At 36.3% G+C, this 13,524-nt stretch overlaps 1 protein-coding gene across 2 annotated transcripts in view; it reads left to right on the top strand.

Moving 5' to 3' along the window:
• The window catches only part of MED23 (mediator complex subunit 23), a 46,945-nt gene extending 34,406 nt beyond the window's left edge, over window positions 1–12,539 (top strand). For both annotated transcript variants that reach the window (XM_011229639.3, XM_019803561.2), the window contains 9 exons: window positions 902–1,072; window positions 1,514–1,730; window positions 3,300–3,536; window positions 4,508–4,673; window positions 5,896–5,968; window positions 6,963–7,177; window positions 8,323–8,443; window positions 9,431–9,562; window positions 11,407–12,539. In XM_011229639.3, coding sequence (XP_011227941.1) covers window positions 902–1,072; window positions 1,514–1,730; window positions 3,300–3,536; window positions 4,508–4,673; window positions 5,896–5,968; window positions 6,963–7,177; window positions 8,323–8,443; window positions 9,431–9,562; window positions 11,407–11,574 — 1,500 coding nt within the window. In that variant the 3' untranslated portion in view covers window positions 11,575–12,539. The remainder of the gene's footprint in view (window positions 1–901; window positions 1,073–1,513; window positions 1,731–3,299; window positions 3,537–4,507; window positions 4,674–5,895; window positions 5,969–6,962; window positions 7,178–8,322; window positions 8,444–9,430; window positions 9,563–11,406) is intronic.
• The last annotated feature ends 985 nt before the right edge of the window (window positions 12,540–13,524 follow it).

Genomic DNA, 13,524 nt, shown 5'->3' with positions numbered 1-13,524 from the left:
TAAGGATTTAATGAAATTATACTATAATCAAGCATTGCTATCACTTCCCTAAGGAACTAGAGATTTCCCAGTATCTTCATCATTGAATCAGCAAGTGTGTTTTGAATATCTGCTGTGTTCTATGCATAGAAAGTATAGAAGTAAATAAGACAGTCATGGTCCTGGCCTTGTGATGCTTTAAAAGTACAAGCAATTAGACCCTGAGTTGATTCCCAAAGGCTCCCACTACAGGCAGGAAGTGGTAAAAAAAAAAAAAAAGTCATTGTATTTCTTTGGAGAGTGCTAATAATAATTTCTGTACACTTTGGCAGCCATAGTCAGAACTCAGTGTTTCTCGCAGCCACCCAATATTCCCCAAGTTATTTTTCCTCTTCACTTGATGTCTATTTCAGGCAAAATTTTAAGAGAAGACACTGAACCAGGCTGGAAAATGCTACTTTTTAAAAAAACTATAATGGTGATATTGGGGTGGCTTAGTTGGTTAACATTAGCCTCTTAGCTGTGAAACATAAACAAAAATATGGTTATGATATAGTGGGAGAAATAAGCTAAGTCTATAAATCATTAAAACAGAAAAACAAGATACAGGTGTAAGGAAAGTATCGGCAAGCAACAATGAGAGACCACATCTATCTAGGTGAGAGATCTTGAAGGATGGATTGAATTTCAGCAAAAGAAAAAAGAGGGACACTTTGGACAGAAGGAATGGTGAGAACCAAAAATGGGCAAGAAAGTCAAATATGTTTATGGAATTCTGAACAGTTGGTTAGGGGTAGACTAGACATACAATGAAATTCTGATAATAGTGAGATGTTACTATATTCAAATATAGACTAGTAGCAGAGCCATGCTTTTGCACAGGTCGGACATTTTAATACCATTTTTCTGTTGTTCTCCAAAGGCCATGCGTAGTCATGAAGGAAATGAAGCCCAGGTTTGTTATTTCATAATTCAGTTGCTGTTACTCAAACCAAATGATTTTAGAAATCGAGTAAGTGACTTTGTGAAGGAGAATTCTCCAGAACACTGGCTACAGAATGACTGGCACACCAAGCACATGAATTATCACAAGGTACTAAAGCAAATCACCACTACAGTGAGTCTTGTTTACACCATTCTTAGGTATTTGGCTAATTGGTTTGGCTGTTCTCTCTGTGGTTCTACTGTTCTCTCTCTAATCTGTGTAGAAGGAAATTAGCTCTCTAAACTGCTTCAAGGTTCTAGAGTATCTCTATGTTAGGAATTTATTGCAACTGCATTTTTAGTAGATGTGAGTACTTACATGCAAAATGAAAGGGTTATTATAAATTCTTTTACACATAAATCTCTTGGTAAGTCTTTGGGGTAGTATTTTTGTCAAGTAAAGTACTCCGTATTTATTTCATTGCATTGCAGAAACAGACATAGTTTCATATTCTTTTAAAAATGACAAGTTTTTTTTATTTAGCTTTATTTTTTTAAGAGAATAAAAAAAAAGATGCCTTGAACATTTACCGTTTATTCACTTCCACAGAAATACCCTGAGAAACTGTATTTTGAGGGCCTGGCAGAACAGGTTGATCCTCCCGTGCAGATTCAGTCTCCCTATCTACCCATCTATTTTGGGAATGTGTGTCTTCGATTTCTCCCAGTATTCGATATAGTAATCCACAGATTTTTAGAGTTGCTTCCAGTTTCCAAATCACTGGAGACTCTACTAGATCACCTTGGTGGCTTATATAAATTTCACGGTAAGCTTTTTCAAATTTTAATTCCATCTAATAACTCAATAAACAAAAGTAGGCTGGGCATAACTGTGTGGGTAATCATGGTTCTAAAGATTTTATTTTAATTGTTTTTCAATAAAAACTGTTTTGAGAATAAGTGCTATATAGTGATGCCATGAAGTATAAATTGATGACATAAAAATATGAATAGGTAGGCCATGGCAAATGTATTAAATAGCAGAAATAAAAGTGATATGCAAGAGATGCCCCCTTTTACATGGTTTGTGATTAGTTGCCAAATGAGTAAAGAAGGAGAAGGGTCTGATAGGAGTTCAGAACAGACTCATGTTACTGTGAACTAACTCAGCAGGCTTCCTAGATGATAGGGTTTGAGCTGTTGATGTATGTGATTTATATAAACAGGAAGGAAAAGAGAACATCCTAGGCAATAGGAATCCTTCGGAAAAATCACAGCATTTTTGTAAACAGTCTTCTCATTGGCTAAATTGAGAGTTGAAACTTTGTATCCAACAGTAGATCTCCTTAAGTGCCAGGCTGAGAAGTTTTGATCTTACAACCTGCAGATAATCAAGAGTCAGCTAGAAGTTACTGAATAACGTCGTCGCATAGAAAGCATTACTTTAGAAAGATAAATCTAGTTGTAGTTGGCAGCATGTTTTGGAAGGAGGAAGCCATTTCAAAGACTTCTGTCAAAAAATTCAGTTATATGATTAGTACCTAAACAACTGTGATGACATTGGAAATGAGAAGGAAGGGACGAATAGTCAAGAAGGAACAGGACTTGATTGGCTGCCTGTGGGGAGAATACAGAAAGAAAGACGTCAAAGACAACTCAGAAGTTTTAAACCAGGTGACCAGAGAATGGTGGAATCAGCGACAGGAGCGTGAAAGGCCTAAGTGTATTTCTCTGGGGGGCGGTTCTGCTCTGTCCTTTGTCTAAGATGTCTTCCTCCTAACCAGAAGTCCGAATTGCATTTTAGCACTACAGACTAGGTATGAAGTTCAAGCAAGCATTCCTTTAAAAACTTTTTTGGGGGGTGTGGGGGGAATTAAGTAACATATCCACATGGTAGAGAGGGGTATGCAGTGAAAAATAGTTAACCCCATCATGACTTCCAGCTGGCCAGTTTCTTTCTCTGTAGGAGACCACTGTTACCAGTTTCTTGTGTACCCTTCCTTAGATATTCTGGGTTTTTTTTCCCACAAATAATATAAGATACACACATTGTTCTGCACCTTGTTTTTAATGCCTTTATAATGTGTGGGGATTGATTATTTTGTATCAGTACATAAAAAACCCATTCATGCCACACATGCCATGATTTACCTTGTTTTGACTACTTAGGCTGTTTTAATCTTTTTGCTAGTGTAAACAGCGCTGCAGTGGATATTGTATATATTATTAGAAGCCTTATGCCTTGTCCTAAAATAAAACTGTTCATTATATGCAATTGCCCAGCATGTGAAATAGTTTCATGAGCTTCTGAGCTATTTTTGGTAATCTTGAAAACGGGGGGTTTTTTATTGTGGGTAACCAGATAAATGTGTGATGATCTGTTTTCTTCTTGGCAGATCGCCCCGTGACTTATTTGTATAATACTCTGCACTATTATGAAATGCACCTGAGAGAACGCCCACATCTCAAGCGAAAGCTTGTCCATGCCATCATTGGCTCACTCAAGGATAATCGACCGCAAGGCTGGTGTCTAAGTGACACATACCTGAAGTGTGGCATGAATGCACGAGAAGAAAATCCTTGGGTCCCAGATGACTCCTACTATTGCAGATTGATTGGCCGACTAGTAGATAATATCCTTTTCATTGTGATTTTTCCAGACCCTTCAGAAGTAACTATATGTTGATTTGTGAGAACACATATTATCCTTTCAAGGTAATATTTTTATATATTCCAAAACTTCAATTTTTTTATGATCATTTTTATTTCTACTTTTGTAAGGGTTTTGAAATCTTAAATTAGCAGCATCAAGTTAGCTGCCAGATAGGCAGACATTCACTCCATTATTTTTTATATCTAAAAATAGACCTAATGAGGTTGTTTCAAAGAAAAAAATTCCATTCCTAAAAAAATGTATTCTATATTGTAGTAAATGCACCTGTTTGCTACTGGAGAACATAGAATGTTGTTGCTTTAAATAAATTCTTAAATGCTTTTTGAAAATATTAATAATAACAAAACTTATTTTCTCTTTTTTTTAATGAAAAGGCTGCTGTATTTGTATTTTTATTTATTTAGATTTCATGTTTTAAGTTATTAGCATTATGGTTTCTATGTCTGTACACCATGCCACTGTTCACTAGGTAGAGCAGTTTTACATAAATGGGTGTGATTTGTTTTCCTACACAAAGGCATTTGTAAAATGTAAATGAATAAAAGAATTACTCATTATAAAGTAATGTTCTAATCAACTGTCTTAGAACTACTAAAAGAAATAAATGGGTGAAGCCTGGGGTTACTCTGGTTGCCTGTCTAGCTATCTTGTCACAGTTACAAAAGCACACCTGTGTAAGAGCAACCGTTTGTACCTTGTGGTTAATCACATGGTTCCTGTTAGTACATTTCAGTTTTTTCAAACTGATGTGTAGTTGGTTCTTATTATTTGCCTCTTAATTTCTGTTCAGTCACTTCTTGGGGGCTTACAATCAGATAAATTGATAATAAAATGCAGTGTTTACATGTGAAACACTTCTACAACTATAAAGCACCACAAATGTGAGCCGTTAATCTCAAAATAAACAGTTATTGCTTTAACCATCTGCACCGATGGCTGGCAAATCTCCTGGTCCATTCCCAAACTGCGACTGGAGATTCAATGAGTTTCCCAACCCGGCTGCGCATGCACTGCATGTTACTTGTGTGGAGCTCATGGCCTTGGCCGTTTCAGGTGAAGATGTTGGAAATGCTCTTCTAAATGTCGTCCTGAAAAGGTGTGTATCCTGTTTCATGCAATAAGATTCATTGTTTATTTGTAAAAAGAATGATAGTTTATTTGGAACTGTTAGACAAACCTATTGTCCCAAGGCTGATGCACGTGGGATGGTAACTGTCTTTTGGTCCCAGATTTTATCTTTGTGGTATAGATGTAATGGAGCGAGTGAGCCCTGGACAGGTCGGAAGACCTGGGTTTGTTCCCACCTCTACTCTTTGGTAGCTGTTTGACATTTAATAAAGTTAGGAATAATGTTAACATCTCACTAAAGATAGTCTTTTAAGATTCCATTCTTTTTTTTTTTTTCACCTGTACTGGAGGTTTTTATTTTTTTATTTTTTATTAAAGTTCAGTGATTCATTAATTGCATATAACACCCAGTGTACTATGCAATACATGCCGTCCTTACTACCCATCACCAACCTATCCCATTCCCCCACCCCCTCCCCTCTGAAGCCCTCAGTTTGTTTCTCAGAGTCCATAGTCTCTTGCTTCATTCCCCCTTCCGATTACCCCCCCTTTCTTTATCCCTTTCTTCCCCTACCAATCTTCCTAGTTCTTATGTTCCATAGATGAGAGAAATCATATGATAATTGTCTTTCTCTGCTTGACTTATTTCACTTAGCATTATCTCCTCCAGTGCCGTCCATGTTGCAGCAAATGTTGAGAACTCATTCTTTCTGATAGCTGAGTAATATTCCATTGTATATATGGACCACAACTTCTTGAAGATCAACATAAAGTAGGGGATAATGATTGGAGAAGTATAAATAAGTAGAAATAGTTTTTCATCCCAGCAACCATTGTTAAACAAGACAACTAAGTAAAGCCTTCCTTAGTTTTTGGGTGTAGTAAATTTTTACTCAATAAAAATCTATTGTAGCTTTATTGGAGTAGGTTAGTTGTTAGTCCTGAATTATATATATTCTCAAAATAAGATCCATTGTCAACCATATAAAAGTATTTTTGTTGGGGCGCCTGGGTGGCACAGCGGTTAAGCGTCTGCCTTCGGCTCAGGGCATGATCCTGGCGTTATGGGATCGAGCCCCACATGAGGCTCTTCCGCTATGAGCCTGCTTCTTCCTCTCCCATCCCCCTGCTTCTGTTCCCTCTCTCGCTGGCTGTCTCTATCTCTGTTGAATAAATAAATAAAATCTTTAAAAAAAAAAAAAAAGTATTTTTGTAATTTCACATTTTTATTCTTTTTTCTTCACTTATAGTCAGCCGTTAGTACCAAGAGAGAATATTACAGCATGGATGAATGCAATTGGATTGATCATCACTGCGTTACCAGTGAGTTAATAACTGTGATTTGTATGTAGTAATGGAATGCAGTCGTCCCCTGTCGGCCACGAGAATAAGATGCATGTAAGATGCCCTGTACAAGGACATCACACAATTAAGGAAGTGTTTCATATTTTTTAAGTTTTTATAGTATTACTGCTTCAGAAACCTACAGTGAGTATTTTGTTTGCCTTCTGCCTGAGATCTAAAAACCTACCTGACCTCTGGGTCCCTGCATCTTTTGGTCCCACCTTATCTCTCCAACCTTACTTTGACCTTAAAATCTGATCTCCTTTTGACCACTTAACATGTTAGGTATCTAGAGCCTTTGCTCATGAAAATAACACTTGTTGAAGTATGTTTTAAGGACTTCTGCTGTGTTGCAGAATGAGACATGCGGAATCCCTCTTCCTTCTGTCAGCTTCTCTAAATCCTGTTCATTCTTTGCCAGCTTAGGTCCTGCTTCTTCAGTGAGCCCTTCCCTGACCTTCCCTCATGTGATGTCTCTCTTCTGTGACCTCACGTGTGTCTGCTCAGCACCACACAGTTGACTGTTGCAATATCTTCTAATGTCAATAACATTGTCTAACCCTGTGCTCTTCAGACTTGATTGTTCACCTCTCCAAATCAATCACTTTTTTCCTTACACACCTCCAAACATATGTGTTTATTTCTGAGTTATATTTGTGTACTAGTGTTGTCTGTGTGATAGATACTGGCAAAAGCAATTTACTGTATAGTAAATATCAGATACTAAATGAACTGGGCAGACACATGTATAGAGCCCTCTAACTCAAGACACTTATCCCCAGGTTCTATTGACCTAATTTGACTTACTATGAAGCCACCCCCTTTTGCCTTCAAAATCTTCATTATATAAAAACATAAGCTATATAAGTAAAAAACTTTAAAGAATGAGAAAGGCTTTGGAGTGGAATATTGGAAATGGGGTGAAATACCAGATAAGGGATATTTTTCATCAGGCTTCCCTCTGATTTTAAAGGAGCCGTATTGGATTGTTCTGCATGATCGAATTGTGAGTGTTATCAGCAGTCCCAGCTTGACATCTGAGTCAGAGTGGGTTGGCTATCCATTCCGCCTCTTTGACTTCACTGCTTGTCATCAGTCCTACTCCGAGATGAGCTGCAGCTATACGTTAGCTCTCGCACATGCTGTGTGGCACCATTCTAGCATTGGGCAACTTTCTCTCATTCCCAAGTAGGTATTATGATTTCTTAAGTAAATTGGGCTTTTATCATTTTTGTTTTTTTTTAATCTCATTTACACATGAGGTATGTATCTCATTCAATATAATAACTTACAAAGTGAGTTTTAATTAAGTAGAGTTTCTAGATAATGAGAAAGCTCCTTTATTTCAGAATTGTTTGAAAAAATTTATTTGTATGTGCAAGAAATAGTCTGGCATCTAGTTTTCCATTACAGTTTCAGGAGGTTTAGTCAAATGCATGCTTTTTCCAGAATATATCCCAAAAGCTGTATTTTGAACTGAATAACTCATATTAGCCTATTTTCTGATTGTTTTTCTTGACTATAAAATTGATAGTAATTAGATTCAAATTTCTTTTTTTTTTTTAATATTTTATTTATTTATTCGACAGAGATAGAGACAGCCAGCGAGAGAGGGAACACAAGCAGGGGGAGTGGGAGAGGAAGAAGCAGGCTCATAGCGGAGGAGCCTGATGTGGGGCTCGATCCCATAACGCAGGGATCACGCCCTGAGCCGAAGGCAGATGTTTAACTGCTATGCCACCCAGGCGCCCCAGATTCAAATTTCTTGAAAATGGCGTTTATATTAAATTGGTTATTCTCTTTTTATTTCAAATACAGGTTTTTCCTGCTATTCAAAAGTAGAGTATTCCTATGAAACCTTCCATAAGCCAAAATGACATAATGCAAAGCGTATCCCACCCTTTCTGAAAATTCATGTTACACCAATTCCTTTTACAGAAAACTACATTAGCACCTATTTTTGCTAATCAAAAGAAAACCAAAAAGAATTTTTGCTTTTACAAAAAAAAAATCCATTGCTGTAATAATGTAGGCCTTTTGTAAAAGCAAAGTGGCGTAATGCAGATTTTCAGAAAGCAGGAGGGGATACCTGTAATTCACATTCTGTCATTCAGTAATTTTACTGCTGAGAATGACCCCTAAATCTGAAGTAATTTATTTTGATAATCAAATGAAAATAATAGCCAGTGAGAATGTAGGATTAATTAGAAAAAGAGACTTTACAAAAAATTACAAATTTTAAAAATGCCTAGGTAGGCTGTGTCAACAAAGTTCAAGCAATTCAGCTGATTTGAAGTCACCAGAAGTGTTTCTTTCTAATCTTCATATTTTAGGTTTCTCACTGAAGTCCTTCTTCCTATAGTGAAGACTGAATTCCAGTTACTTTATGTGTACCATCTTGTGGGACCATTTTTACAAAGATTTCAGCAAGAGAGAACTCGATGTATGATAGAGGTAAAATATAACCTGGGTTGTCTGTGGTAGGATTAAGTTCTAAAAGATCTATTGCTGTTTCTTTCCCAGTGTTTTCCAAACTGTATATCATCATAACCATTAGCAGTGAAATTAGTTTAGTGGGATCTAACAATTTTAGAGGATTTAGTGTGCCCATAATTTAGTGTGTCTGTAATGAGTTTGATGTGGGATGTATTACATTGGAAATGCAGGGGACATACTCATTCTTAAAGTTGAAAAGAAAGTTAAGGATGGAGAAGTGCATTTGAGAGCCTACACTGTAATACAGAGGAATTAATTAAAATCATGGGAATGGATGAAGTCAGTCACCTAAGAAGAGTAGAGAGAAAAGAAAATGAGACAAGTATAGAACCTTAAAGTGTGAGCCAATCAAATGGAACCAAGAAGGTACAACCTAAAGTATCCCTGAGACTGTAATTATCTCAGACATTGAGAAATGGTTTCTAGAAAGGATATCGTCTATCTCTTCATATTAAGCGAAATTACTGAGTTATGAAGAGAAATTGCATTGAAACCCTGTTAGGCTAAGGACATTTTGTAGCACTCTGGATTCCTTTGTAAATGCAGACCATATCAGGGTGCCTGGGTGGCTCAGTCAGTTAAACATACAGCTCTTCATTTTGGCTCAGATTATGATTTCAGGGTGTTGGAATCAAGCCCCACATCAGGCTTCCTGCTCAGTGGATAATCTGCCTGAGATTCTTTCCCTCTGCTCCTCCCCCCATTCACATGCACACTCTCACATACTCTTTCTCTCTCTCTCTCTCTCAAATAAATAAATCTTTAAAAAAAAATGCAGACCATATCCTATACCCCATGCATATAGAAGTTTGTATGATCAGTGACAGTTCTTCAACAAACGTGTTGTCCCTCTGTGTTAGTCTTGTAATGGAGTCCAGCTACGTTATTCTAAATGATTGAACCTTTTTTGCCCACTTAAATAATTTTATATTATTTGTTAAATAGATTGGAGTGGCATTTTATGACATGTTGCTGAATGTAGACCAGTGTAGTGCCCACCTAAATTACATGGATCCCATCTGTGACTTCCTGTATCATATGAAGTATATGTTTACTGGTGACAGCGTAAAAGAACAAGTAAGTTAACTTTGTCTTTTAATGATATTTAGTTTAGAAAACTTGAATATATGGTGATACAGTTTTGTTTGAGTACTTTTGTTATCTTTTTTTTCTTTTAAGGGGAAAAGGATGATACTATTAGACTTTTTTAGGCTACACGAACACTTTATTCTGCATATATAATTCAAGTACTAGTGAATACATCTTATAATTTCTCACACTTTTTCCCCTTGCTGTTTGCAACAGGGCATCTGAAAAAGACCTAGGTGGTTGATTAATAGTAATCTCATTAGGAAAAAACAGTACAGAAAAGCTACTTTTTAAAAGACCAGAGAGGTGCTGTATAATGAGTGAAGGAGATCCCATTTTTCCTCACACTGACTAGGGTACACTTGGGGGACATTGGACAGATTGCAGCGTAACTAGAAGACTGAAGCCAGGGGGATCAAGAGAATAATTCTTAAAGGGTATTTGAAGGAATTGGAGGTACTAAACTTGAATTTTCAAAGTCCTAGGGAATTGTTCATGTTCTCCCTATGTGGAGGGTTGCCATTTGGAATAGGCATTGGATTTGTTGTGTGTCACTTCAAAAGGCATATATAAACTCCAGTAAAGTTAAAGGAAAGCACATTCTGATTCAGCTTATAAAGAGCCACTTCCTGGTAAAGTCGTCTGAAAGTGGAAAGGACGTCCTTGAATCATAACTGAGTTTCCTGTCTGTAGGAAACCGAAGCTTGGCTCTTTTAGAAGGGTGGAGGTAGGGCAGATAGGTGAAGTGACCTCCCCTCCATACCTTAATGTTATTTCTTTCTCTGGTAGGAAAAGAAGGTAAACTGAGTATAAACATAAGAATCCTAGTCTACTGGATTCTTTCCTTGGAGCTAGGGACATAGAGTGAGGAAGATGTCCACTTCTTTATTGCCTCAGCAAGATTGTCAGAGTTGAGTGGAAACCAATACAGAAATGTTTGATTTAGCATATCCTTTGTATTTGGACTTGAGAAGTTCTGACACAAGGGAATACAGAAAGGAAAAATTATTGATGGGCTGATCTTCCCTGGTAAGGTCAAAGAGCATTTGGATACAGCTAAGAAAGCCGTGGAACTGCTTAATGATTTTATTTCTTTAAAGTAGTTTAAGTAAAAGTAGACGTAATATTATTTTGTTCGAATTCCAAGTATAAATCAAAACCAAAAAATTAGCTTTGTAGATAATGTTACAGACGTAAGTTATTCAGAGAACTTCAAAATATAATCATGCTTCATGCTTCTGTGATGATGGCATTTTAAAAGGATGGTGAACTGGGTGCCTGGGTGGTGCAGTCGATTAAGTGTCCAATTCTTGGTTTCAGCTCAGGTTGTGATCTTGGGGTCGTGAGATTGAGCCCCATGTCCGGCTGCATGCTCAGCGTGTAGTCTGCTTTAGATTCTCTTTCTCTCTCCCTCTGCTACTCCCACCTGTTCTTTCTCTCTCTCTCTCTCTCAAATAAATAAATCTTAAAAAATATATATTAAAAAAAGAAAAAGAAAAGGATGGTGAACTGGTTGGATGCATAAATTTCCAGTGGAAACTATGTTAGCTTTTGACAGTGGGATGACTGGCTAGCTAGGTAAGTGAGTATGTTTTTGTAAGTGTAGATATATATAGATTATATGCACATATATAATATGTGTGAGGGAGAACACATTTTTTTCCTCATGTAAGAGAGAAATAATTTTATTTGTTTTTGTTAAAACATACAAACTTCTCATCCAGCCCACTCCACTCCCTAGTTTATTATTTCCAGATATGTATAAAGCACTTCTTTAACGGTGGGAATTGAAGTTCTCTAGTTAAAATATTTTTATTGTGTTTATTTCTTAGGTAGAGAAGATTATCTGTAATTTAAAACCAGCTTTAAAACTTCGTCTTCGATTCATCACACACATTAGCAAGATGGAGCCAGCTGCCGTGCCTCCGCAAGCCATGAGTAGTGGGTCTCCGGCCCCTCAGTCTAGTCAGGTGCCGGGGTCCTTACCAGTAAGTCAGTGAAGTCCAGGTGTACGGTGGTGGAAATGGAAACACATTTGTCTTTGAAAGTGGGCTCAAATCTCTTAAATCTGAACATGATCGGGCTGCATAGTGATGTAGTAGAAGCAGTGATGTTCAGATTGTTTTATTTTGATTCAAATGATGAATCTGGATACTTTATAACTCCCATCTCCCTATCTATATTTATGTCTCTAAGAGATCAAGTAAGCTCCATGTTGCTCCTGTCCATAACAATCTATTAGAGCTACCTAGGAATATGGAGGTATCTATGATCAAGTGACTTTTATTAGATACTTTCAGTCTTTCCTATTCTAGTCACTGGTTTTATTTTTAATTTTTATTAAGGACTTCAGTCTTTAAATACATTGTTTTAAAGGCACTGCATATAAAATAGTTATCTAATCATTTTATACATAAATCTCTTGGTGTATCTTTGGGATAAGAGATTTATGTCGAGTGAAGGACTCTAGATTTCATTGCATTGCAGGAGCACAGTTTCATATTCTTTTAAAAATGGCTTAAAATTTTTACCATAGGTTTCCAAATACGTGGGTTAATGTTTCTGTCAAGGCAGATCGGCAAGTTTTTGCCTTTGCTGTGGACTTGAACTTACTGTATGAAATGAGTTGGAAGCCATGTAAGAAAATAACATAGAAATGCATAAACTTAATAAAATCATGGTTAAATGGTGATTCTCCAATCTCTATTTTTAAAAATAAATTAATTGCTTTTCCAGGTTGACACTTTCACCTAGCCAATGATAACGATTCTTTAAATTTTTATAATCTTAAAAATTTTAAGTATTTATATTTTTAAATACAGCATACATTTTGGTTCTTTAGGGTTTATCAGATTTTGAGAGACAAACTGTTAATTTGGGGTGGGGGAAAATGGCATTAAGATGGTAAAAGCCTTGAAAAGTAATTAGTAAAATCTGTTGAATGAATAAACTGATTACTTACTTACTCAATCTGAGTGAGTGTCTGCTGTGTTCCAGGCAGTATGCTAACTGGGTTATAAGAGAGAACTGGGCTGTTTCTAGGGGTTGTACACTACAGTTCATGACTGACATTGGCCTGGGACTTAAGAGTTACTTCTTTTTTTTTTTTTTTTTTTTTTTTAAGCATCAGAGAAGTTTGACTAACTATACTTCAAAAATTTATTTCCAAATGCATTCCTCTTACACCTCTATCTTGCTTGTGGTTCATATTATTCTGATCATTAAATCTTTATTTGCCATGCAAGTCTAGGTTAAAATTTCTATAATGGTATAAGTAATTTTTCTAGGTTAATGATATTCTTAAAATTCTCCAGAAATTTTGGAGAAATGAATTCAGGTATTATTTTTAACATAGTTTCAATATATTCTTGCTGCCTTGAAGAATATATTGCTTTGAGATCATAGAATGGGAATAATTGTGACACTGGTATTACACAAACAGAATAAAGAAGGTGAAAATCAGTCCCGCTTTCCCAAGGACAAATACATTCCAGTTAATTTATTAAAAATTCCCTTTTTTCCTCTCTTACTAAAAATATGGGGATCTGATTTTCCCAAAAGAGGCTTTTAAAAGAATTGCTTATCAGGCATTAGAAGAAGATAGATTTATTTGGTTTTAGAATGCACCTGAGGGGAAAACAATGCTTTTATATTCATTGCATCCTAAAAGTTTTTCTTTCTGAAAATTAATAGTAATTTTCAGAGTGGCTCTGTCCAGTAGGACTTTCTGCAGTGGTAGAAGCATTCTGTGTCTGTGCTGTCCAGTACAGTCAGAAGCTACACATGCCTACTGAGCACTTGAAATGTGGAACTGAATTTTTTATATTATTAAGCTTTAATTAATTTAACCCCATGTGCCTACATTATTAACATTATACTTTAGGTCCATCATAATTGCTCTTACCTAAAAGTAATTCAGTAAAATATTTATCTTACAGAGTCTATAGTGT

This window comes from Ailuropoda melanoleuca, chromosome 10 (assembly GCF_002007445.2).
Source record: "Ailuropoda melanoleuca isolate Jingjing chromosome 10, ASM200744v2, whole genome shotgun sequence".
Classification (NCBI taxonomy): Eukaryota; Metazoa; Chordata; class Mammalia; order Carnivora; family Ursidae; genus Ailuropoda; species Ailuropoda melanoleuca.
The sequence above is the reverse complement of the archived record's forward strand: the minus strand, read 5'-3'. Positions and strand labels throughout refer to the sequence as shown.